General features: G+C 43.8%; 1 protein-coding gene across 1 annotated transcript in view; it reads right to left on the bottom strand.

Moving 5' to 3' along the window:
* LOC140378029 (protein sidekick-1-like) overlaps nt 1-26,765 on the bottom strand; it is a 128,914-nt gene that overhangs the window by 91,185 nt on the left and 10,964 nt on the right. The window contains exons 5-12 of the mRNA XM_072463659.1: nt 20,381-20,514; nt 13,689-13,715; nt 9,486-9,588; nt 6,835-7,010; nt 5,868-5,951; nt 3,548-3,742; nt 3,111-3,227; nt 888-1,055 (exon numbers count right to left, since the gene is read on the bottom strand). Of these exons, the coding sequence (XP_072319760.1) occupies nt 888-1,055; nt 3,111-3,227; nt 3,548-3,742; nt 5,868-5,951; nt 6,835-7,010; nt 9,486-9,588; nt 13,689-13,715; nt 20,381-20,514 (1,004 nt within the window). The remainder of the gene's footprint in view (nt 1-887; nt 1,056-3,110; nt 3,228-3,547; nt 3,743-5,867; nt 5,952-6,834; nt 7,011-9,485; nt 9,589-13,688; nt 13,716-20,380; nt 20,515-26,765) is intronic.

Raw genomic sequence — 26,765 nt, 5'->3', positions numbered from 1 at the left:
TTCGAACTTTGTATTGAATTTGTGTTAAAAACCACACACGACCTTCATCTGGATTTGGTGTTAGCGCTCCATCTACTGGCGGCAGATGGAGGTTACTGTGGGGAAAACCAGCAAAAGCTAGCTTGCCCCGACATGTTAACCGTGAGGCTCATTAGCTCCTTTACTTACCGTATGTTCTCCCTGGTCCTGCTCGTTCTTTGAGTTTTTTTGTGTGTTTTTATTTTAAATATTTCTGTTGTTGTCGTTGTGTTCTAATAAAAAAAAAAAAAATAGCAAAAAAGGATGAATGAAGCTTAGTACAACTCCAGGTATGTTTAATGACGAGGGAACATCGTTAAAAGAGAGAAAAAGTCAATTGTGTATGTATCCTTTAACAATAAACTTAATTTACCAAATAAATTATGCTATAAAAACATCAATAAATATTGGATTTGTAATATAAATGTTACAATTATGTCCAAATATTTTTTTAAATGAATAATTTGATTTTTTTTTAAATACATATTTTTATTTAATTTAATAATTCAATTGAATTTCTTATTTTTTTTTTTTTAATTATTATTATTAATTCAATTTGTATTTCTATTTAACAATTTGTCAAAAATAAATATATAACTTTTTTATATATATATATATATATATATATATATATATAAATGTTAAACTAATATGTACCCTATTTTTTATGAAATAACTTGAATTTTTTTGAAATATAATTCAACTTTTTAATATTTTTGATTGAATAATTTTGTCTAAATTTAAATCACTGGCACATTGATGTATATTTAAGTAGAGGACACAACATTAAACTGTAGCAGAGACAAACTGAGCTTCTTCCGTTCATAAAAACACCTAAAAGCTCGTAATGACTCAAAGTGTGATCTTACTGAGGACGGTGAGCGTTGCCGTGGCGTTGATGGCCCCGTCGGCGTTGGCGGCGAAGCACGCGTACTCTCCGGAATCCTCCGAGGTGACAGGAAGGATCTGCAGCGAGCCCGACTGGAGGAGACTGAAGCGTGGGATCTGCACCGAGCCGCTGGCCAGCACCCGAGTCCCTGTAGAGACCCCAACGCAGACCGAGAGATGAGAACTCAAACGCACTCGTGTCCTTGAAGAGACCCCTACGCAGACCGAGAGATGAGAACTCAAACGCACTCGTGTCCTTGAAGAGACCCCAACGCAGACCGAGAGATGAGAACTCAAACGCACTCGTGTCCTTGAAGAGACCCCAACGCAGACCGAGAGATGAGAACTCAAACGCACTCGTGTCCTTGAAGAGACCCTAACGCAGACCGAGAGATATGAACTCAAACGCACTAGTGTCCTTGAAGAGACCCCTACACACACCGGGATGAGAACTCAAACGCACTTGGGCCCTTGAAGAGACCCTAACGCAGACAGAGATGAGAACTCAAACGCACTCGGGTCCTTGAAGAGACCCTAACGCAGACCGAGAGATGAGAACTCAAACGCACTCGGGTCCTTGAAGAGACCCCAACGCAGACCGAGAGATGAGAAATCAAACGCACTTGTGTCCTTGAAGAGACCCCAACTCACACCGAGATGAGAACTCAAACGCACTCGGGTCCTTGAATAGACCCCAACGCAGACCGAGAGATGAGAACTCAAACGCACTCGGGTCCTTGAAGAGACCCTAACGCAGACCGAGAGATGAGAACTCAAACGCACTCGGGTCCTTGAAGAGACCCTAACGCAGACCGAGAGATGAGAACTCAAACGCACTCGTGTCCTTGAAGAGACCCCAACGCAGACCGAGAGATGAGAAATCAAACGCACTCGTGTCCTTGAAGAGACCCTAACGCAGACCGAGAGATGAGAACTCAGACGCACTCGGGTCCTTGAAGAGATCCCAACGCAGACCGAGAGATGAGAAATCAAACGCACTCGTGTCCTTGAAGAGACCCCAACTCACACCGAGAGATGAGAACTCAAACGCACTCGTGTCCTTGAAGAGACCCCGACGGAGACAGAGAGATGAGAACTCAAACGCAGTCGGGTCCTTGAATCTAACGTACGAGGAAACGCTAAAGCTCGCTACTTATACTTCTAAACGTTATTGTCGATACATAGTTTAACCGGTTAATTTGTGCTGGAAAAGAGGATGTAGAACTTAATGAGGATGGACCCAGAAAATGCACAAATTGCGCTTCCATCACCTTGTTTTTAATGCGCTTTTTTAAGAGTTTTGAGTAATGGAAAGCTGAAACGTAAATATCACAGTTATGACAAAAATAGATGTTTCCGCGCTCGCTTCAGGCAGATTTTGAGTTTATTACAGTTAAAACCCATGTGGCAGTCGGACTATCGCACAACGGGTGGACACAGGTGTCGAGCGAAGCCAAAACAATCAAAGAGTTATGTTCACGTTCACACCGAAATCCGACGGTCCGACGATGCTGCTGCCATCTAGAGGACAGAGCCTAGTAGCTACTCTGTGAGATGTGCCGATAAAAAGTCTCAAAAGAAAGGATTATTCTTCCGTAACATTCCCAAAGACTCGGTTTGTGGCCAGAAATCCCTCTGGACTGAGCGGTGAGCACTTTGTGTCAGTTAGCAGCTGGCTAACGCGAGTTCACACAGTAAATTACCATTTTATTTGCGCGGCTATGCTAATATACCTTATTAGCCTACTTGCAGAATAAACGTTAGCCTCATCGCCTACTGTCCACGTGATTATTTTAGGAAAGTCCTTGCTCTAGAATGCTTCGAGGGCTTGTCCGGACGGAAAGCGAGCGACTGCGGACGAGGAAGCTTCGGCGTCACATGTCCACAACCGTTAGCTGTAGCAAGTTGTCGCTGCTTGTGCGTGTTAGCGACTTTTCTGCTGTAGCTTAGGATCAAAGCCCAGAATGTCTGTCTTCTTCGAGTCTCGCTACCTTTTCATTTCCAGTGAGATGCGCTATTCGTCACGACCATCTAACGGTGAGTATAAGACAAAATGGCGCCGACGACAAACCTGTCACGTGACTGAAACCCGTGAATACACCAGGTCGGGACATTGCGTTTGGATGCTTCAACGACACATTCTCCCACTGTATCGTACGACATATGAACTACCCGGTTGTTGGCGTGTGGCAGTGGGTGTATACCTCTCCTCCACAGGACGGCGGGTCGGGGGGCTCCGGTGGTCTGACAGTGGAACACGGCGGTGTGTCCCTCCGTCACCGTCTGGTCCTCGGGAGGCAGCGTGAAGAGAGGAGCCACGCCTGAACACAACACACACGTACGCACACGTCACACATTCTGTTCTCATATGTTTTGTACAGTCGCTGCGGGAAATGGAGTTGCCGTTGAGGTGAAAAACATGTACACAGGAAGCTCTGAAAACAGCACTTCCTGTCACTGAAAACAGCACTTCCTGTCACTGAAAACAGCACATCCTGTCACTGAAAACAGCACATCCTGTCACTGAAAACCGCACATCCTGCACACTGAAAACCGCACATCCTGTCACTGAAAACAGCACTTCCTGTCACTGAAAACAGCACGTCCTGTAACTGAAAACAGCACTTCCTGTCACACTCACTGGACACCAGCAGCTGCGTGTAGGCTTGCGTCTCTCCGGCGGCGTTGCGGGCGATGCACTGGAACACGCCGCCGTCCCCGGGCTGCACCCTCCTCACCGTGAGCCCCGTCGCCATGGTGACCTTGTACCGCGGGTTGGCCAGTTTGGACAGTGGCACCGTGTCTTTGAACCACTCCATCCTGGGCTGGGGGATGCCTGCGGGCACACGGACACATCCAGGTAGAAGACTGACGGACTTTATCTGGATTTTAGCCGTTTTGACAAGTTTATATGAGTTTATTTAGTATTTCAATGTAGTTTGTTGAGTGTCAATGCGCAGTATTCATCAGTGTTGGTTTAATCGACTATTTATGTATTTATTTGAGTATTTATTTCAGGTACAGTGCATATTAATACATAAATCTGTACTAAAATACGGGATAGAGTTATGTCATATTTTCGCTGACTCATAGAGACAAAAACTATGACTAAAATGATTGTCGACTAAAACTATTACTACGAGAAGCACTGATATTTTTTGTTGACTAAAAAAAATAACAAAACAAAGATGTCTTGAAGAAACGGAATAAAACATATATTTTCTGGTCGAATAAACGCATTTGGATTTAACCGACTCAAATAAGCTTGGTATTTATGTCGAAACTAAAAATATGTTTAAATTACAAGTCAAAATCAACACTGATGTTTGTAGAGAAATGTTGCCCCATCTTTGGAAAAAAAAAAAATCTGTAAAAATACAAATTTTTATTGTATTAAATAGTAGAAAACAAACTGAAACAAGTCACATTTCACTTATTGTAGAAAAAGCTTCAGTTGTAGTCATCTGGACTCAGTTAGAAAAAACAGACGTTTCGACTCTCATCCAAGAGTCATTGTCAATAAAAGAATTTAGGTCGAGAACTATATTTACACTGTCTTCTTCTGACTTCTTTAAACAGAAACGGAGGGCTAAGGTTCAATCTTCCTGTAGTCTACAATGGTATTCTGAACCCCTGGAGAGTTAGAGGACCAGTACCAGGACATTTAGATGTTAATCAGGTACTCAGGGTGAGTGAGCCAGGGTTTCAGAAAGACAAAGGGGAGACTAATAGCCCATTAAAGGGTTGAATAGGCTCGATAGATACAAAGAGGGTAAGTTTCTGTTGTAACAAACAACTCTTTCCTCTTCAGGAAGGCTCCTCCCAATGGGCTGGACTTACCACAGAATAGTATAAATATCGGAGTTCTCGACCTAAATTCTTTTATTGACAATGACTCTTGGATGAGAGTCGAAACGTCTATTTTTTCTAACTGAGTCCAGATGACTACAACTGAAGCTTTTTCTACTATGGAACACGCCTGGACGAATGAGGGATTACACCGACACACTTCACTTATATTAACGCTAATAATTAAGAAGAAGAAGGTGTGAATATTAGTCAGCGGCTCGTCGATGTATCAGACTGTTGTGGTGACGAAGGAGCTCTCCATTTACCTCCATCTACGTTCTCCCCTCGCCAAAGGTCTTTCGCGGGCACAAGCGGTTCCCGTGCCACGCAGACACATCCCGGAAGAGCTGGAGGAAGTATCTGGGCCGAGGGAAGTCTCAGGAGTCCCAGCTCACACTGCTGCCTCGACTCGGAATGACGTCACAAACTATCTCAGAGTTTTGCACTATATTTACCCTGCACTTGTTTCGTTTTTCACCACAAAAACTGCGGCACACTCACTTGTTTGAAGCGGGCATTCTTCTCCATTAAGCATGTCTTATAAATATGCATGCGGCATAATGAGTATTAATAATATATCGATCGGAGGTGTAGGTGGGTGAGAGTGCCAGCAGGGGCCAAAAACACTCTGAATAAAACATATGCTGACACGTCTGTCGTCTCCTGCCGCTCTGGAGATCGATTCCAAAGTCTTCTCTGTTCACGACCGTCACACGCAGATTATATTTGAATTGGAATTTCGAAAACATTAAAAAATTCTGTTGTTAAAATCTCTCTCGACAAAATGTTTTATTTTTTATATAACGTCCGCGTTCTTTAACTACGTGAAGAAAAATGTATTAGAAAGTTACGTTTAATAAATCCACATATTGGAGCATAGTCTATGGAAAATGAATTGCAACTTTTCCACCAACTTGGGTCGCCATGGAGATAGAAATATACCAGAAAAGTGACCTTTAAGTTCACCTTTATGTGCAACGCGCCGATTGCCTTCGCACGACAATGATGAATTTAAAGTGACGTTTTTTGAGGTTTTTAACAAAATTCTTAATATATTCATTAGTTTGATGAGTCGTCCGACCTGTAGGGGGCGCTTTAAAGCTGTTCCGTACCTGTGGCCACACACGGTATCTCCACGTTCCTCTCCAGGTCTCCGATGGTCCTGCTCTTGGGCTGCATTGCCAGGGAAGGGGGCGCTAGAGAGACACAGCATAGATTGTGTTACGGTACGAAAATAAGACCGTTCTGCTGCGTTTAGAAATGCAGCGGTTTTCAGTCCTTTCAGGCCTCGAGAGCAGCCGCAATCTGAGAACCATAGGCACTGGAACCTTTCAAAGAAGACGCAGTTCGCAAACTCACGAAGCTCCATATCGACAGGCAAATCACGATGCCAAAAGGTGCTAAAACGAACCGAACCAACAGCGTGTGGCCGACAGACGTCACTTCAGCCTATTTTAGCAGAAAACCAGAGAACTTGAGAATGTGCAGAGTGAAACGCTACACGGAAACATTTCTCTGCTTTTCTCTCAACAGGATGAAGCTTGGACCAACAGATCCTGCCGGCAACGCCATTAATTCAACCTTTTCACCCTTAAAGACGTTTCAAATGATGTGTATTTAAAGCACAGCTAATGCAAGTCGAGTTACAATTGAGTCGTACTGACCTGGCGTTATCTCAGAAAAGTACATAAATTGTTCTGTAGAAATATTGTTTGAAACGATTAGCACGCAGCTACCGTTAGCATTCTTAAATATTGGGGACATTTGGGCCATTCTTCCTGTCTTTGTGCCTGCAATTTAATACAATTGAACTTGCTGGCATTTGCTCTGGTGGTTGTAGAACAGTGGGTGATGGAGCAGCTCTTGGACCGCTTCGCCCACAGAGGTCTGTCAGTGGGCGGTCCCTCGGGTGCCGGCTCTATCAGCTCAAGTCCAATCCCGATGCTACACATGTCATTCAGGTTAGTACTGCGTCTATTCTCTATGACTTTATTTTAAAACGGCTCTTCTAACTTCATTTCCATTACGCTTTTCATACATAAATAGGACCGGGCTTCCAGAACGTTCCGTCGGTCTCACCTATAACGGTGAGGTGTGCCCGGGCCTCCACAGGTCTGGTGGTGCTGTTGGCCAGGGCCGCCTCGCAGACGTACATGCCCGCGTCGGAGGAGTCCGCAGCGGGCAGGACCAGGCGAGGCCCACTGCCTATCCTCCGCCCATCCCTCTTCCACGACAGCAGCAGGTTCTCCACCGGTCTGCAAACAGAGGAATCAGCCTTTACCGGGGTCTTTTACACACTTCAACCGCGAAGCACCGTTTTCCCACAGTGTGATATGATTACGATCTGCATATCACCGTATATTTGTTGCTTTTGCTGTGATAAAACGTGCTTGTAATTCAATACATTGTGGACAGTAGATGATATTATTGAGAGACCATTGACAATATCACACTATTTTTCAAGACGATTAGCCTAACACATTGAAGATGGCGCCGCGGATGGCTTGTCCTTGGCGTTTCGGTGTCACAGCCTACGCACCTTGTACTCATTGCACTGTTCGCTTCTATTGCACTGCTTAACTGGATATTTTATTTAGAATGTACATATCATGCCGTTTTTGTATAAAGTGTTGCACCGAATCACCAGGACAAGTTCCTGTGTTTGTGAACAATCTACAAATGGCAATAAACCCTTTTCTGATTCTGATTCTACCTCCGAACAACAAAACAACAGCCATGACTTCCATTTCTTATTTCGGATCTCAAATGTCTTTCAAAAACATAATGTTTTTGAGCCCTGAGCCCATGTGAAATCCATGCCGGTGGTGGACTGCACGAGCGCCCGCGGGGGATCGTAACGTCACCTTTGAAACGCAGCATGGCGAGTGAAAAGTGAATTGTTAATCCTCTGGTTTGGTTTCAGTATTTCACAGCCTCTTTTATCACACGAGACATGCTACATCACACTCTCCCGTCGCGAGGAAGAGAGAAGTACTTCGCCGGACCATACAGCTTGTTGCTCAAATAAAATAATCAACACTCGAGTCAGAACTTCACATTCTGTTTTAGACCTCGTTTTGACTTCTGTGCGGGTCAAAATCCCGAGCGGCGGTTCAATCATGAATAAGAATACCGCGCCACAATAGAGTTATGAGACGCTCGGTGTGGATTCTGAAGAGGCTCGGAGCTTTTCAGCGCTTTCATGTGGAATGGCTTTCATGTGCCACCGCCAAAGCCGTGTGCACAATGCGGCTATTGAGCGTCTGAAAAGGACGATGTTCCACTGGAGATGATCCGAGCGGCGGGCAAGGAGAGGGCACCCGCCACTTAAAGGGACGCTCCGAAATCAATGGGCACACGGAGCACCGGCTCTGCCTAAAGAAGTGAGTGTGGCCGAGCCTCTAATGTCTTTAAAGGAGTCATGGCGGGGTCTGTTGTGGTCGCTTAGAACTGTTTTGCGCCCCTTGAATTGTTTAAACTTATCTATTATGCCAATGGGAAATGTGTTCCACGTCAACAGGATTGTAAAGAACACAAAGAATATATTTCCAAATACTAATCAAGACTTAAACTAGTGTCAAAACTAAATCTTGATTTGAGCAAACAAATAGATGGGTAAAATGTGATCTCAAACCTTAACCAAATGACCTTTCCCTAAGACATTTTGAAAGTCACATCTCATCAAAGAATACAAATGAATTACTTTGTATTGTGAACAAATGCTACAAATACAAATAGATTGACTCTTGGCAGCTGTAATAAATGCAATTTTACGTCTCAGAACGAGTCTGATGATGATTTATGGACTTAAAAAGGGACGCAAAAGACCTCACAGCTCTACCTGTGAAGTCACAAAACTGGGAAACTTCAAACTGAGTGAGAGAGGACCTCGTAAACAGGATTAATGCCATGTTTCGATGAGTTTAATATGTTATAACGTGGTGAAAAAGCACCAAAAAAAAATCACTTAATATTGAACTATAAGGCTATAAGGTAAGTAGATCATCATTTCCATTTATACATGATCGTAAACGCAATATTGATCTAAAACGGCTCAGTCACAGAAACAGGACCACTGACTTCCTGTTCAGAACTGCAGCACCGATAAGCCCCGCCTCTTCACCGTGACGTTTCATCAGAACATCAAAATCATTTATATTCTTCTGATGAGAAAAGTGGGTCACACGGAGTCTCCATTGTTCAAACGATCACAACTAAGTGCAGGGATGTGGGCGGAGATAGGGGGTAGGTGAAAACGGGGATTTTCTCAGTTGCAGGATAACACAGGATTAACTCAAACACGCAGCGATCAATCAAAACACAACTATGAGTAAAACCAATGATGAGGAAAGGCTTTTGTAACAAGCTCATAAAAGTCTCAGAATACGTCTTCTATTTTGGTTGATGTGCGTCTCTCTTTTAAGTACGACGCAAAAAAAAACTTTCAATCAACGTAAACCGCTGACAGCGATAAATGCTCCGTTCGCTTTTGCCCTTCCCTTTCCATTACGCTACACTATTACCATTCCGCACGCCGCCTCGCTTCGGAGCAGGTGGGCGTCGTCTCCGAACGACCCCCGCGCGTTCCGGGGCCGTGAGCGCGAGCGGGCAAAGTGCTGAGTCGGAGGAAGCGCGCCCGTTTGATTGCCCGCGCAGATGGGCGCAGGTGCGGGGGAGGTAATTGTTTGTCAGGAGCGCTCGGGCTTGACGCGCGAGGGGCGGCGCCGTACCTGGCATTGGCGAGGCACTCCAGCGTCACGGCCCTGCCCGCCACCGCCGTCGTGTCTCTGGGGGCCACCACGATCACCGGGGCGACCAGGTCTGTGTCGGGATCTGTGGGAAAAGGACAGCGGGATGATTGCACGGAGATTAGAATGGTTACGGACTCAGTTTAGACCAGATGGTGCTACGAAAGAGACATTGACGACGACGAATTGGCTAAACGTGACAAGTTGACTCTAAAAAATCATCGTAATCGTATTTTGCTTCGTTACTTGGACTGTACACACTCTAAAACATTGAAAAGACCTTTTATGACAAAGACAGTAGCGTTATTAAATCATAATGTCAAAAACGTTCATTAAAAGTAGTGGAAAAAATGTTTTGTTAGCACAGATACAAGATTTTTAAAAAAAGTCAAATTAAGTAAACGTTAATGCAAAAGTAAAAGTATAACATGAAAAAAGTATGTGAAAGTTTTAAAGTACATGTTTGAAAATGTACTTTTAGAGTAAAAATGTATGTATTTCAGACGTCCAAAGTACTGATCTGAATGAAACGTAAAAAAAAACACTGAATTGATTTAGTTTTATTCAACTGTTTTGTTATTATTATTGTATATTTTTGTGAGATCAAAACTGTGTGGGGTAGAGAGTAGAAAGTACAGATAACTGTTCTAAAATGTAGTGAATAGTGAAGTTAAAAAGCACACCATATTCTCCAAAATGTATTTAAAACGTATGTAAGATCAAGTAAGATCTCGCCACACTCGATTTTTGTTTCCCCATCTGTGGCTTTTGTTTTTGGGTGTGTCTTTTGTATACATACATGAATAAAAAGAACAGTGTTGTAAAATAATTTAAATTATGGAAATTAGTAACTATAACCGGCTTTGTTTGGACACTTCTGTTTTTATTTGTATATTTTTGTTCGCTCAAAACTGCGTGGGGTAGAAAGTACAGATAGCTGCTCTCAAAAGTAGTGAATAGTGAAGTAAAAAAGCATGCAATATTCTCCAAAATGTATTTAAACCGTCTGTAAAATGTATCTAAAACGTGTGAAACTTAGAACAATGCTTTGATACATATTATAACCCGCTCTAAGCAGTTACAAAATGCAGTTAAAATGGCAGTAACTTTGCACTTTCACAAGATTTTGACCTTGAATTGGCAACTTTTTCCGCCAGCGTCAGATTTACAAATTAGGCGCATGGTAACGGGCACGGGCGCGTTCCGGATCCCGGCGCGGGCGTCATTAGGCCGACGGTGGCTGGCGTGCGTGGATCTCCATCAGAGCCGAGTGGGCTTTGAAGACACTGGGACACAGGCGCTCGCTGATCCTTTGTTCCTCCCCCGGTCTCCCTCTTTTCTCCCTCTAATCAGGCGACGGCGTGCGAAGCGAGGTGAACGCTACAGGAAGTGCTCTCGTTAAAGGCGACGTATTATACAGAGTCTGGCTTTTGGAAATAGGTGAATACTTGACCGTTGCGTTGGTATTTCGTCCTCATTTTGCATTTTGTCCTGGAGCGAGCGAGTGAACCGCGTCGAAATGTCGAATTAGCAGCGTGGCTAACGGGCATAGGGCTGACCAGATTTACACATTTTAAAACTGGGACAGTTTGGGTAGTGATGATAAAAGAGCAAACAAATGCAGGTAATTAAGTACATTTGTATGCGCTGAGATCATTCATGCCCCTTTCTCGGCTCACTTGTGAGTCAGTGTAGAATCTGAGAGACTTTTATCAGTGGAAATGAGTCCATCGTTTGTGTTTTGGTTATTCTAAGACAGATTTTCCTCTAGTTTGGCTAAAGGAACAACACTATAAAAAACTGGGACAACTGGGAAATGTCTTGAATAAAACTGGGACAAGCCAATGGTTTTGGAAACATCTGCTGGGACACGAGACACAAGGCTCAAAACTGGGATTGTCCCGGGTAAAAAGGGACATCTGGTCACCCTAGCGTGATGCTAACAACCGATGCTGTTGATCAGTGATTTCTATTTTTTACATAGTCCAATTTAAAGCGATATTTCTCCCGAATGCTCGCGGAACCGGGAACAACAATTGATTCAAACTTGCAAGTAGGATCTCGCCACACTTGATTTTTGTTTCCCCATCTGTGGCTTTTGTTTTTGGGTGTGTATCTTGTATACATACATTAATAAAAAAGAACAGTGTTGTAAAATAATTTAAATTGTGGAAGTGAGTAACTATAACCGGCCTTGTTTGGACACTTATGGAGCAAAAGATGATGTTAGCGTCTGTTATGTTAGCGTCTGTTATGTTAGCGTCTGTTATGTTTGCTTTGCACACTAAATAAATGAGGCCCCATGAGATTATGATGGCACGACAACAGCAAACGGGTCATTGTCACATTCAAAGTGCCTCTTTATAGATCCACAGTCCTCGTCGTGCCCCCGAACAAATGAACTCCGAGCACAGAGGCGGAGTCGGGGGGCGTAGGGGGCAGCGCGGCGTGTCCATTATCTTCCACTTTCCTCGAGGACGCTTGGCAGGTCAGCTGACTCTGCTGCTCGCGCCGCCGGGGTCTGTGCGGCAGCGAGAGGGTCCGAGTAATGAGCTCCAGCCGGACATGAACCTGTAACCAGCCCCGCTCCCCCCTGCCCTGCCCCTGGACGGAGCGGAGAGGGCGGGGGAGGAGAAGAGAGGGCAGGGGAGGAGAGCCGGGGAGAGGAGAGGGCGGTGAGGAGAAGAGAGGGCGTGGGAGGAGAGCCCGAGCGAGGAGAGGAGAGCCCGAGTGAGGAGAGGAGAGCCCGAGTGAGGAGAGGAGAGCCCGAATGAGGAGAGGAGAGCCTGAGTGAGGAGATGAGAGCCTGAGTGAGGAGATGAGAGCCCGAGTGAGGAGAGCCCGAATGAGGAGAGGAGAGCCTGAGTGAGGAGATGAGAGCCCGAGAGAGGAGAAGAGAGCCCGAGTGAGGAGAGCCCGAATGAGGAGAGGAGAGCCTGAGTGAGGAGATGAGAGCCCGAGAGAGGAGAAGAGAGCCCGAGTGAGGAGAGCCCGAATGAGGAGAGGAGAGCCTGAGTGAGGAGATGAGAGCCCGAGAGAGGAGAAGAGAGCCCGAGTGAGGAGAGCCCGAATGAGGAGAGGAGAGCCTGAGTGAGGAGATGAGAGCCCGAGAGAGGAGAAGAGAGCCCGAGTGAGGAGAGCCCGAATGAGGAGAGGAGAGCCTGAGTGAGGAGATGAGAGCCCGAGAGAGGAGAAGAGAGCCCGAGTGAGGAGAGCCCGAATGAGGAGAGGAGAGCCTGAGTGAGGAGATGAGAGCCCGAGAGAGGAGAAGAGAGCCCGAGTGAGGAGAGCCCGAATGAGGAGAGGAGAGCCTGAGTGAGGAGATGAGAGCCCGAGAGAGGAGAAGAGAGCCCGAGTGAGGAGAGCCCGAATGAGGAGAGGAGAGCCTGAGTGAGGAGATGAGAGCCCGAGAGAGGAGAAGAGAGCCCGAGTGAGGAGAGCCCGAATGAGGAGAGGAGAGCCTGAGTGAGGAGATGAGAGCCCGAGAGAGGAGAAGAGAGCCCGAGTGAGGAGAGCCCGAATGAGGAGAGGAGAGCCTGAGTGAGGAGATGAGAGCCCGAGAGAGGAGAAGAGAGCCCGAGTGAGGAGAGCCCGAATGAGGAGAGGAGAGCCTGAGTGAGGAGATGAGAGCCCGAGAGAGGAGAAGAGAGCCCGAGTGAGGAGAGCCCGAATGAGGAGAGGAGAGCCTGAGTGAGGAGAGGACAGCCGGAAAGAGGAGAGGAGAGCGCGAGCGAGGAGAGACCAAGTAAGGAAAGGAGATCCCAAATGAGGAGAGGTGGAAAGGGGTGAGGAGAGCGGTGAGCATATTAAGGAGCAGTGATAGGACTAAAGTATGAGGAGACCTGGAGGTTGAACTCTGACCTTTCCTCTTTCACTTTGTGGTTCTCTCATGGCTCCAGAGCGCCCTCTGTCTAATCGGAGGATCACTTTGTAGAAATATTGCTTATTAACGCCTTATAAATAGTTAACGATGGAACCTTATTTTAATGTGTCAAATATCAGTCATTTAAACACGTGTTGACAGTTGGAATGCACGTTTTTCAAGGGATCTTTGAGCAATAAAAACAATCGTATTAAGAATAATAAAGTGACACCTTTAAGTTCTCAGCATGTGTTTCAGAGAGAAGGTGGAGAAAGAAGAAGACACGACAAAGACAAAGAAAAGGGTGTGTTTGTGGGCGTTACCTTTCCACCCGCGGCTCTTCTTGCCCACTGAACGTCAGCAAAAGAAAACAACAATACAAACAAAAGCAGGATGATGTGTGAGAAAAGACGCTAAAACATGAAGCTAATTCACCATGACGACATGAAAGTGACGTTTAGTAGGTTCTGTTCATGCGCTGTAACATAACAGTCTTGAAACTATAGTTTACAAAGTTAAATATGAATATAAAGTATAGTTTATGATTCATATCTCCACATGAAAAAAACCTCGACATATAATTTGATTTTTATAACTTTTTGGCCTCAAATTACTATTTCGTTTACACAAAATGGGATTTTTACCCAGGAATTAGCCAAATCTTTACAATGAATCAGCCACATTTTTTTTTAATGAATTAGCCTTTTTTTTTTTTTTTTTTTACAAAGAATTAACCAATTTTTTAGAATGAATTTGTCAAATATTTCCTAATAAATTCACACAATCTTTGACCGAATCTTTCCCATGAAATAGCTACATTTTTACTCCCAAGTTTTGATTTGAGCTATTTTTTTGTTTGGAAATATCAAAACATTCAATTATTTGGATATTTGCTTTATCAAATTGAGTTTCTTTTCATTCTTCGTCATGTCCCATCTTCAAATCCAAGAACATGAACATAACCTACAGAGGATGGACGTGATGGACGGAAAGCAAACAAACAGATGAAGGAGGAGAGGAAAGAGAGCAGAGGAGAGGAAAGAGGAGAGGAAAGATGAGAGGAAAGAGGAGAGGAAAGATGAGAGGAACGAGGAAATGAAGAGGAGAGGAAAGAGGAGAGGACAGAGGAGAGGAAGAGGAGAGGAAAGAGGAGAGGACAGAGGAGAGGAAGAGGAGAGGAAAGAGGAGAGGACAGAGAGCAGAGGAGAGGAAAGTGGAGAGGAAAGAGAGCGGAGGAGAGGAAAGAGAAGAGGAAATATGAGAGGAAAGAGAGCAGAGGAGAGGAAAGAGGAGAGGAAAGAGGAGAGGACAGAGAGCAGAGGAGAGAAAAGAGGAGGGGAAAGATGAGAGGAAAGAGGAGAGGAAAGATGAGACGAACGAGGAAATGAAGAGGAGAGGAAAGATGAGAGGACAGAGGAGAGGAAGTGGAGAGGAAAGAGGAGAGGAAAGAGAGGAAGAGGAGATCTTTACAGTTCCAGGAACGTTTGTCAGAAAATAAAGGAACTATTCAGAGGAAAGTCACGATACAGCAGCACCAAACGCAGACCAGACTGGGCAAAATGGTCAAATGAATCTGCAATTTACATATAACAAGTAAAATATGTAAATACTTTTCCTTGAGCATAGAATAAAAAATATTTAGACATAAAGAAGATTTTTTTCCCCCATTTTTTTCTCGACGTGATTCCTTTTCAAAACTGCAGAACTGTTACATAATAGGTCGATCATCTGGCCTTTGATGGACAAAAGCTCTAACCGCTGAGCCACTGTCGCCCGGATACATCATTTAACTCGTTTACCAGGCTGAGAAATCGATTTTCAAAGTTAGGGGCCCCCAAGCAATTTCAGGGGCCCACAAGTGCGCGCGGCATCGCGGCGTCATAAGAACAAGATAAATGTGTTGTTTTAAACCTGGTTATTAGCATGTAAAATAATTTAAAGTACTTTTATCTGTTATTTGATATGAAGAGCACAAATACTGAATCATATAAACCAGAGATCATGATCTTTAAAACTGTTTAATTTAATATAATAATGTTTCTTAGATGCAAAATAAATACTGTTTACAGCATTTGACACAAGGAGATCTTGTGGAATATATGAAATCACGTCCTACAAAATAAACTACTAACATATATACATTGCCCCGCAAATTAGACCGAGGATTTCCGAGGACACGTGAACGCAACACGAACACAGCGTGCAGCGCGCACCGCTCGGCCAATGAGAAGCGAGAAGACGTGCGAAGTGGGCATGTCTGTCAAAACGAAACTTAAGCGATGAAAATGCCCCGAAAATGGACAAATTACTAGTTAAATCTCAATTTTTTTCGAGGAGGGGCACGGCGGGCCCCCTCCTATTTCAAACCGCGGGCCCGCCGGAGATTCAACTGCTTGCGGGCCCCGGGCTCCTGTCTATTTCGCAGCCTGTTTACCTTTCATAAATATTCATTCAGCTTGAATTCCTGACAAATACAGCGGTAAATGAACGTGCTTTTTGCTTTTGTAAATGTATGAACGACTCAGAAACAGAACTCCCCTGTCACTGGGGGAAGAAAATAGCCCTGTAAAGTACAATCCTGTTGACCCAGGTGACGCTGGAGTCGGTTTCTAATGGTGGAAACACAATGCGAGCCAAGTTTTAAAAGCTTATATTATTCTGACCGGGACACGGGTCAGTGAGCACATCCTTTATAATACTGTAGGTGTGACCAGAGTGGTGACAACCCCAGACTACCCTCAGTGGACTTGAACCGCCTTTAACACGGGTTATACAACGGAAATATATGTTAGCATCATGTCGCTAATGGCTGTGTGGCTAGCTTGCCCTGAGCTCCACCGTCGACTGAAGCCAAAAGTAGACGAAGAGCAAATCCAAGCGTTTGGTGTGACATTGAAAGACCAGCATCGAAAGTCAAATTGTTTCATGCTTTTACCTTGACTCGTAAAAGGTGAAATCCTTTAGCGAACGCGCCCGAAATGAGCTACGTGCGCCGCTGACGTCGCCCAAGTGTGACAAATGTTTGTGAATGTGTAAATAGAATGTAAATTATACCGGAATTATAGTTTTTACCATTAAACTGATGTCATCAAATGACAAAGAACTGTAGTAATTCCAGGTTTGTGGCGCTGCGAGATGTGGCTAAAGCTAGCGTGAACAGGAAACCACTTCCAGTTTATCATCAACCTTTTCTGCATTTATGTCACTTCCTGTACACCACTTTTCAACATTTATAATTATATAACGCATTGGTTATGGATAATAATTTGATGCATTATGTTTTAGTCCAGATTTCGTCCTGTTCTAGTTCAGATTTCGTCCTATTCTAGTCCAGATTTTGTCCCCGTTTTGAAACAGTTTTGACGTGTTGTGCGTGCGAGTTTCCCCACAAACACAGCCACACACACACACACACACACACACACACACGATGTAAGGAGCGTTTTCCCAGAACTAGTACAAATATGACACACACTGGTCTTTAGAGGGTTAAAACGACGTGAAACCGAACCATCTCTCCATGTCCGGTCGCTGTCCGTCCATCTGTCTCGGTCCCATTTAAGATCACGTCTCTGCTGTCTGTCTCCTGTCTAAACCCAGAGTTCACCTCCGAGCCCTCACTGCTCCAATTTATCCTGTCAATCTCCCACTGTCCTGCAGTTCCCCTGACGAGCACCTTTTACCGCTCACTCTGCCACGCCACGATTCCTCTCGCAGAGTGAACGCGATCGGAAAATTGGAGGTCGAATTCATAGCTAGAAGTTGACGTTTCAAACAAGTTCGAACACACGGCTCAGTGACTTCAACTTGAAACGGATAAAATAATACAATGTTGCCTGGTTTGTGTATTTTGCCGATTTTCAAGGCTTTTCTCAAGTGTTTTAGTCTTTTCTACAGGCTTAGCTTTTAGCTGACGGGAGCAAAAGTCAGTATTTGGGAAGCGTGTTGCTGATGGGCATCGATGACCACCAGATTTCCCCAGAGTTTGTCTCGACATTCTTACTTACTATTACTTACTTACTACTCCTACTATTTTGAAGCATAACGGAAGAGCAAACAAGACCCGAAAATTGAAGCAATCCAAGCCAAAGCAATTAGTCTTTGCTGTCAAATCGAATCAAATACTTTTTTTGAAAAGCTCAGAATCCAAACGGCCTCGAGGGCATTTCAAATTATTATTTTTTTCAATTTTACCAACAGAAGGTTAGAATATTTCACAGCATCTAGCTCAGAGATCAGACTATAAACACTGCCAACGTCTCATTTCTGTGCAGAATTTACACGTATAATCCAAGCCCGGGCCTAATAACGCCTAATACGTGTCCTTTAATTAGCTTTGTCAATTAGCTCAGATGATAGATTTGCCCCCAAAATAATCCTGCCGCAAACGCCGTTATCTGTGATCCAGGAGTAACAGAAAAGATGTATATTCTGCGCCGTGGAAGTGGAGGCACGTTCTAGCTCGCAGCGTTTGACCTTTCCCGTCCACTGTGTCAATCACCGTGCCCGACCTTACCACACACACAACACACACACACACACACACAGAACACACACACACACACACCGCTCGGGCATTACAGGATCCGACACACCGCTCCTTCACAATTCGGCTGTCAATCATCGTCTCCGGGATCACAAATGTCACCGGTTTCAGGCGTTCTTTTTGATCACGTCAAGGTTATCCCAAGTTACGGAATATTTCCTAGCCATTATTTCACAACCATAACCTTTTAACTGTCTCGTAAAATCATCCGAGTCTACGGAAGTCTACGCCAATTAGCTGTTTATCTTTCAATTACTCAAAAGCACCTGACATGGCTCTGAGCTACTTGTGGCCACAGCTGGGATTTACAGAGATATGACACTAATCTGCACCAGGAGCCTCTCCGGCCTCCACCGTCATTACCGACTAAAAACTGGGAATAAAAGCGACTAGTGGAGACAATAATAAAAAGATCCTCCCTAAACAGCCCAACAGCCCCACCACAAATCCAACTAAAACGAGACTAAAACTAACAATATTGATTCAATATTGTCTGGACGTTGTGTGCGGTGTTCCACAAGGGCCTGTGCTTGGTCCCAAACTGTTCAAAATTTGTATTGATGATATTTGTAAAAAAAATCTCGTCATATCATATCATTTAGAGATTTACTAAGATATAAATATACTTAGCACAGGAATAACCTACAGGAATTATTTCAAAATTTATCCAAATTCGTACAAAGCGCAAATAAAATTAGTTAAATTGAACTTTTCTCTATGTCTCTGTTTTGTTTTGTTTTCATTTTAGTTTATTTCATGTATATTTATTATGACTTTTCCCATGCCAATCAAACATGCCCAAACTAACACAGACTTCTGGTTCCTTCAAACAGTTTTCCCTTTCAATCGGTAGAATCTTATCTTTTCATGTTGCGTCTGATTCCGAACACGTCTCCTTCACTTTATCGCTCTCACATTCCCGCCATTGTCACCAGCTGAACCATATCGAAATAGACTTCAGTGTTTTCAGCCTAAAAAACACAAGGATTTCACGGAAAAGGGCTATTTTTAACCCGGAGTTATGGATATGAATAATTCACGGCTGTAAAAGTGTTCAGAAAAGAGTGTTTAGATGACCTTTGGAGAGGATGCGAGAGCTGGCAAACATAAACTGTCCCTTATCGGATACAAAAAAAGATCTTACAGCGATATAACGGCGGGATAAAATAAGAATAAAGTGCATTAGATGTGTTTTTGTGTTGTTTGTTCCTCCGTGAGTTTGACCCGCAGCGAAATGAAAAGTGGCAGCGATTTTTGTAAATTCAGCACATCGAATTATAGCACGGAAATTATGAGAAGAAACGGTTTGATTAAATAAATAATTCCACGAAATCTGTGCCTTTTCAAATTGGAAAATTGTATCTCATCATGTGTGAATGACAGAAACGGGCGTGAAATCTCACTCTTCCTATTGCTAAATACAAAATTAAACTACTATATTTGTATTAATTAAATAGGTGTGACCCTAACAAAAAAAAAATTTAACGCCTTAAATGACATGTAAAAAATGCCTTAATTGCACGGAACTAACTGACAAACTAAAATATTACATATATTTGTGATTTTAAAGTCAAGAATCCAGACGGAAATTGCTCTTAGAACGTGAACAGATTTCAAAGTACGTTGTTTTGAATTTTCTCAATAATTTAAACAGTGAATAATAAGTTGTTGTTTTTTTCGTGGCAGAGCAACATTTTACCATTTCACAAGTTTGACTTAAAGGTCCTTGAGATGAGGCTAAAATAAGCATTTAATATTGTTTTTGTGAGTTTAAGAAGTGTTTTTTTTCTGATGTTAATGTGAAGCTTAAACCAGGAAACTACTAAATGTGTTAAAATAAATGTTGTCTTCGCGTGAATCTGTCATAAAGTCATCATTAAACTGAACTTTGATGATCTAAAAAAACTCAACACTCGCCAGACTTTGAAAAACATCCACGTCGGCCAAAGAAAAGCCTGCATCGGTCGACCTCTAACGAGAAGTCGCACAGCATTAGTCTCCCCGGGACCGCTCTGCGAGACCTCAGACTTACACTGGACTGGACTAAACGCAAATATCCGTTGTAGTGTATTTAGGCCTGTGGCACTTCAGAGCAAACATATGAAGTACTTATACCACAACCCAAAGCAGCAATAAAAAGAGAATTCATAATATTGCTGTCAATTTTCTGAAATAGTTTTATCAATTATGTATTATGCATTATATATTATAATGAGGCTGAATCTTTCAGGTTTCAATAAATAAAATAAATAAAATAAATAAAATAAATAAAATAAATAAAATAAATAAAATAAATAAAATAAATAAAATAAAAAGCTCTCCACATAAACTAGTCATGTAATCCTTTTTAAAAAACAATATATTATAACCACTTTGATGATACCGTAGCCACACATCTACTCACATTAATTCCGTGTTACATGTTTGATCAAACTAAATACAAAGGTAAATGAGTTATTAGCGTCTCGCCTGAAATGCTGACGTAGATGGCCGGGCTGGTCATCGACTCTCCGGTGAGTTCGTTCACCGCGTCTGCATGGTAACGGCCCGCGTCCAACGCCGTGGTTGCCAGGACGACCAGCTGATTGTCCAACGTGATTGCTCTGCAAAAAGGAGACAAAGCAAGAAAATTTACGCTGCAAAGTTACTCACAATAACTGCATTTCCGTCACATTATGTTGAAGTATCGCACAAGTATCGCATAAGTATCGCACATGTATCGCACAAGTATCGCACAAGTATCGCACAAGTATCGCACAAGTATCGCACAAGTATCGCATAAGTATCGCACATGTATCGCACAAGTATCGCACAAGTATCGCACAAGTATCGCACAAGTATCGCATAAGTATCGCACATGTATCGCACAAGTATCGCACAAGTATCGCACAAGTATCGCACAGGTATCGCACAGGTATCGCACAGGTATCGCACAAGTATCGCACAAGTATCGGCAGGTGGAGACGCCAAATATCGCATTCAGAACCCTTCAGTTGCATACAAGTTGGTACGCTCGATTGAGGTGGATCTTGTTTCAGTGAAATGGGAATTTTGAAAGGTAGAAACGCTTTAGCAAACATTAAAACCCTCCACATGATCCCATCCTTCGGAAAAGCAGCGCTAAACACACACGGCTTGAAGCTCACGCCAAAAACCAAACACGTTGACCAACTATAACTTTCCCAGAATCACATAAGCTCTTGTCTAATCTTCATCAGAGGAAAAGTCCATGTTTGTCCAACAGTGAAAGCGTCGTGAGGCTTCAGCGCTCGTTCTTTTCAACTTGAGCGTAAACTTTCGGCCAGAACAGAGACGGCGGCCGTATGTTTGGTGTGAAACCGCATTATTAAAGTGTTAACGACCGGCGAAACTTGGGACATGTCAAAAAAAAAAACATGCAGCTAACAGCTAAACAACAGAGTGCACCTCCCGCCAAAGCGAGCAGACCGTGCACAGTGCGCCCTCTGCAGGATTAGCGGCGTCACGACACAGAACAGACAAGAGTCATGGATCAAGAATCAGAATCAGAGGAGATAAGTGACAGGAAGCAACAGTGTGGTAAGACATTCGTCACTTTCTGTCATTCTCGAACTACATTTGACCTGGTTTAAGGGACGCGGCGGCGCACGGGATGTGTCTTTCTTCCCAGACTGAAGGATAGAACCGAGCGCTCGTCCCCCAGAGTGATGAAAACCAATGTAAACACAGAGGAATGAACGGTTTAAAGGTGGATTAGCTCTTGGCCTCTCCGCGGTCTTATATTCTCACAGATTTGCCCGGCTCAGACACAAGAGCTCTTGAACAAATCTCTCAGGATTACTCTTTAATGTCATTTATCTCGTCTGGGGAAAGTCTGGGGCCATTTTGTTTACCTGAAGAGCGGCTTATAAACGCAGCTCAGTCCGTAAAGATGTCACGTAACAAAGAACTAAAGTAAAAGCACTTGACTCGAGCAAGAATGCAATAACTTCAGTACATTTTAGATACTTTTCGTGTAACTTTTCCACTGGAGCGGCGCCGCGGCATTCAACATCTCCATGGCGACGAGCAGGCAAACGGACCGGCCAGATTCTAAGCAACGAAAACGCACATAATTGAAGAACAGATGGGTTTAATACAATTCCGTGGAAGTTTTTGTTTAGTTTTTGTTGTAGCGATGGCACTCGGCTACTTCGGTTTCGTAAGATAAAGTGGCCGGTCGTGCGTCAGAACAGAACTCGCTCTTCTCGCCGCGTTCCGATCGCAAACGCATTCTTATTTGCCCGTGCATTATTTAAAGATGTCATCTCCGAAAGGGGCCGGCGCGCACGGGAAAGACGGTGAGCGCGGCGCCTAAAAATACAGACGGAGTGACATGCGCGGGCTCCGGGCTTTTACGTTATTCATCCTGTGTCACTGTACATGAGAAAATAGAAATAGAAAGCTAAAAGCACAAACAAGCGAAGAGTGGAAGCGATCCGCCGAACCAGAAGAGAGAAAGAAGAGCGATGCCACAAGAAGAAGAGCACTCACGAGAACCAGAGAGTTCCTACGACCGCTAAAAGAAACAGGCTCCATCGAATTACACGTATGCGCAACATTTATTTATTTACTTTTAGGTTTTAATGGTGTCATTGCGTTGTTCCCTCATCGCAAACACACCCGGAGTTGGGTTTAGCGTGGTCTGTGCTCGTTTGATTCACCCCGTTTACGAGCTGGGCTTCACAAATCACTCCGTTTGAACTTCCCCCCCGGATCGTCGTGTCACAGGTATAAAACCCAGACTTCTCCTGCACAGTTTTCATAATCCATGAACCCATGAACCATCACGTCACTGGACTCGTTCCCCGCTCAACTGTGCATATGGCTCCGTTAGCAGAGCGGACACGTTGCTTAAGGGCTTCATTTATTATTATTTTCGTTGCTCGAACACCTAAAGGCCTCGTTGTAAACAGAGATGTTCAGATTATTCCGTTAATCGATCGTCGGGATTATTTAGGTCATAATATAATCGTAAGAACTAAAAAAAAATAATTTTAGAAGCAAATTTAAGTGGTTCTTTTTCAATCTACAATTAAAAAAACAATCAATAAATCAATAAAATCTAAATAAAGAAAAAAAAAACAAATACAAAGGAATTAAATAGGAATTAGATCAATTAAACACATTAAAAAGCGCTCTACATAAACTTGTACTGTAATAATATCAAAATATAAAGGGCTTTATTATCTGGCGTTTTTTTAATCACATTTACTGTATTTTGTCAATCAGAAAGTTATATTTCATGAATCTGGTCACAAACTTGAGAAATAGTAATGCCTTAGACGAGATTTCACACAGTCCCAGTAATAATCGTGAATAATCGTTAAATCGTGACGACATCGTGATGACATCGTGACGACATCGTGACGGCGTTGTGACGACATTGTGATATCGTGGCGTTGTGACGTCCCTAGTTGTAAACGCAGGTACAGTTTGTAAAGTATGTTTTCCCAGACGCAGAATTCTCCCTTGCAACTGGTTCCTCTGACTTCATTTGACGTTGAAGAAGCTTTGACTCGTGCTGTTGTCGTTCACTCGCTGTTGTCGTTCGCTCGCTGTGGGCGCAAAAAAACTTTGCGGACGGAGAGTCAGGACTGGGCGGGGCAAAGCTCACAGGCTGTGTCGCGATAGGTCAGGCCGTCTTCCCGTATTTTGGACAGGATATTTTAAAATGTGGACGGGCATTTTGGAGTGCAGGGACGGCCAACGCTTTATTTAGTAAAAGCGTCGGAAAATACGGTGTAATACGCCGCTCCTAAGTGCGGAGTGTGATCATAATTTTGTCTCTCCATATTCAAATCCTGTCCTAAAAGCCTGCCTGAAATAAGACCACTTACCGGTGAAACCCTTCAGGCACTGCCCAGTTTAGGTATTACGTCCCACATTTGGATCATTTACCATTTTTACTTACATTATGGCGCAACACATCAAGAATAAACGGGAAAAAACAGTAGAACAAAGTCAAGTCTGAAGCTCGCCAAACGGGAAGGCGTCTCTCCCACATGCAGAGGCCTAAATTGCACATATTGGACGGAGGTGGAATCCAATAGCAGTCGGTAGGTTGCAATTTCTGTTTAATTGAGTCTTTTTAATTAAAGACAAAGTAAATGGCAACGCGGCAGATGTTTGCGCACGGCGGCGGCGATATGGACCGCCTGTGCCGCCGCGAGCTAAAGCGCTACGATGAGGACGTAGCAAACATCTCGTGGCCGCGTCCGGCTATCGGCGCGCGTTTGTCTATAATTGAATGGCCTCCCACTTTGAAGGATCCAACTCCTTTAATTATGATAGTTGCCAATTTTGTTTTTCATACTACCGGACGGTTTAATTTCAATCGGGGGAGATAAGCAGACGGCGGGATCGGGGGGCGGGGGAGATGATTGGTCGGGAGTTGCTTGGACTGGAATTACGGAGCGTTTGAAGGCGCAACTTTGAGGAGGTTGACGTTGTGGCTATGAGACCGCAGTCCAAACGAGGTCATAGCATCACAATTAACGCTCAGAAAAGCCATAAAACAACGCAACTAACAAAAGCCCTAATATAGCCTATAAACTTTATAGTAAAAAGGGTGTATTAGTTCTCGAAGCGCGTTTTTTGTTGCACGTGTCGGACTCTGCGCAACTGAGAACTTCCATCTCTTCTGTGGCCGTTAAGGGCTCAATACTGCACTTGTTATGTTGTTGTCTCCTCAAAAGTGAGTTGCAAAGTAAAGTAGCCCAACAAAAACAAAACCTCCAAAAAATACAGCCGCCGTTCGAGTAAAAATGAGCTCCGGGACAGAACCGAGGTTATTCTCGTCCACCGCAAAAGCAACAAAACAGACACACAGTGAACAGTGTCCGCATCACACCCCGTTTTTACCGAGTTAAGGCGTGTCCTCTGCATTTGGCCCATCCTCCAATGGGGCAGTCTGTCAACCGCCGCCGTTCCAGAGGCAAAGCGTAGCAGGCGACGTACTCGGTAATCTCGCAACAAAATCAACAGAAAAGTCCATCCGCAAACGGCAAACTAAACCGCCGGGACTCGCTCTGCGCCCGTGTTCTGACCCGAACATGCAACACCCGCAAACCCGCTCGTTTTAAGCACAGCAAAATCAAGTCGAGTCGCAGTTGGAGGTTGTTGACGTGGCGTTAGTTTCAGATTTTAAACGCCAAAAAGCGAACGCCTCCTTAAAGAGAACGAGAAGGAGAATGTCAGTCCTGGAGGTGTGTATTTAGTTTCATATTTTATAATGCTGTGTCTTTGTCATTTTCTTGCTCTATTTTTGGCCTGATTAAAACACTTCACTCCTCGGTGCACCAGCAGGTGGAGCCCTTGCTCTCTATCCTGCTCCACATAAGAACACGTCGATAATAGTAACTTGTACACCTTATTATTCCATTCTATTATTACATTATTGGATGACACACACACAATGAGGACAAAGCTGTGGAAAAAGCCTGCATAACACGGGACCTTTAAGACCAAACTCCAGTGTGTGTGTGTGTGTGTCTGTGTGTGTGTCTGTGTGTGTGTGTGTGTGTGTGTCTGTGTGTGTGTGTGTGTGTGTGTGTGTCTGTGTTCTTCTTCTGGCAAAAAATGGAAAATCAGAAAAAAAACACTGAAATTATCTCCTCCATCCATAAGCCTTACTCCAGCATCCTCCATCCCATAATAATAAAAAACAGCCTCAGTCTTTTCCTCTTAAATCCCATTTCCGAGTCAGATTAGCATCAGAGCAGCACAGCCAATTCCAATTTTCTCCAATGCGCCGGTGCTCCTATCACTCGCTCACTCGCTCACCCGCTCAGTGCCTGGGTGCAGCGCAGTCGCCGCTCAGCCGCGCGCTTCAATGTGGTGTAATTTTGTGTTTTTTAAAAAAGGAGCAGTATTTGCAGTTAATATCACGCGCGGTCTAATTTTGCACTCGTGCTTTTGGGGCCCGAGGCCGAGGCTCTCCACGTTCATGTATAGTTTGATATGTTTTGAATTAGTTTCCAGAATATTTTAGATTTTGTGCGTGTTGAGAGGTTGACCCACACCTACTTGTTCTCATTATTGTGTTATTCAAAATGTTCCAACGTGTTGCAATAAATGTATCCATCCTGCATTTATCAAATTACAGGTTTATTGTAAAAAAACAAAACAAAAAAAAACATGTTTAATTCCATTCTATAGAACATAAAAAAATAAATAGCATCTATACGGACACACACAGGTTACATAGTGTGTCTTTAACATAAAATCATTAGCTTAATTAAGTGGAATGATTTGCTGTTCCTGCACTGCTTTCCTCTGCTGTTTATCCACCGCCACAGTGTCTGGTTGGCTCGCCATTATCATTCTGTCAGTCTGTATCAGGAAGTCCCACAGGATCTGGGCTCGAAGCAATATTTTGCAACAAAAAGGGAGTATTTACCGGGCAACTACCTGTACTTGAACCATTAAAACCAACATAAGGTTATTCAAATACAACTAAACTGGTCGGAATTCCATATTTTTAATCATATGTTACACTTTTGCCTGCTATACCCTTATATGACAGCCGAGACTCATTATTTTAAAATTTGGACGACCCAGACTGTGGAGAGGTAATATCAAGGCAGAGAGCATGGCGCAGTGGGCGTGTCTAGGGGTGGAACCCATTCATTTTAACGTAGAAGAGCTTCACCGTCGCCCGCTGTTCGACGACAACACGAGCAGACGTTAGAGAAAGAAAGCTGCTGGCTAAATGCTAGCGCGATGCTAAAGCCGCCCGCTGTGCTTTGACATCCACACAACTTGTTTACTCTTCTGGGAGCATAACTTAAGTTAGATGAAATATGTCTTTAAAGAAGGAAGAGAGAGACTTATA

The sequence above is a fragment of the Eucyclogobius newberryi genome, unplaced genomic scaffold, assembly GCF_026437365.1.
Source record: "Eucyclogobius newberryi isolate DKJ021-1_F unplaced genomic scaffold, fEucNew1.0.hap1 SCAF_4, whole genome shotgun sequence".
Classification (NCBI taxonomy): domain Eukaryota; kingdom Metazoa; phylum Chordata; class Actinopteri; order Gobiiformes; family Gobiidae; genus Eucyclogobius; species Eucyclogobius newberryi.
Note: the sequence above shows the minus strand (reverse complement) of the source record. Positions and strands in the feature narration are given on the sequence as shown.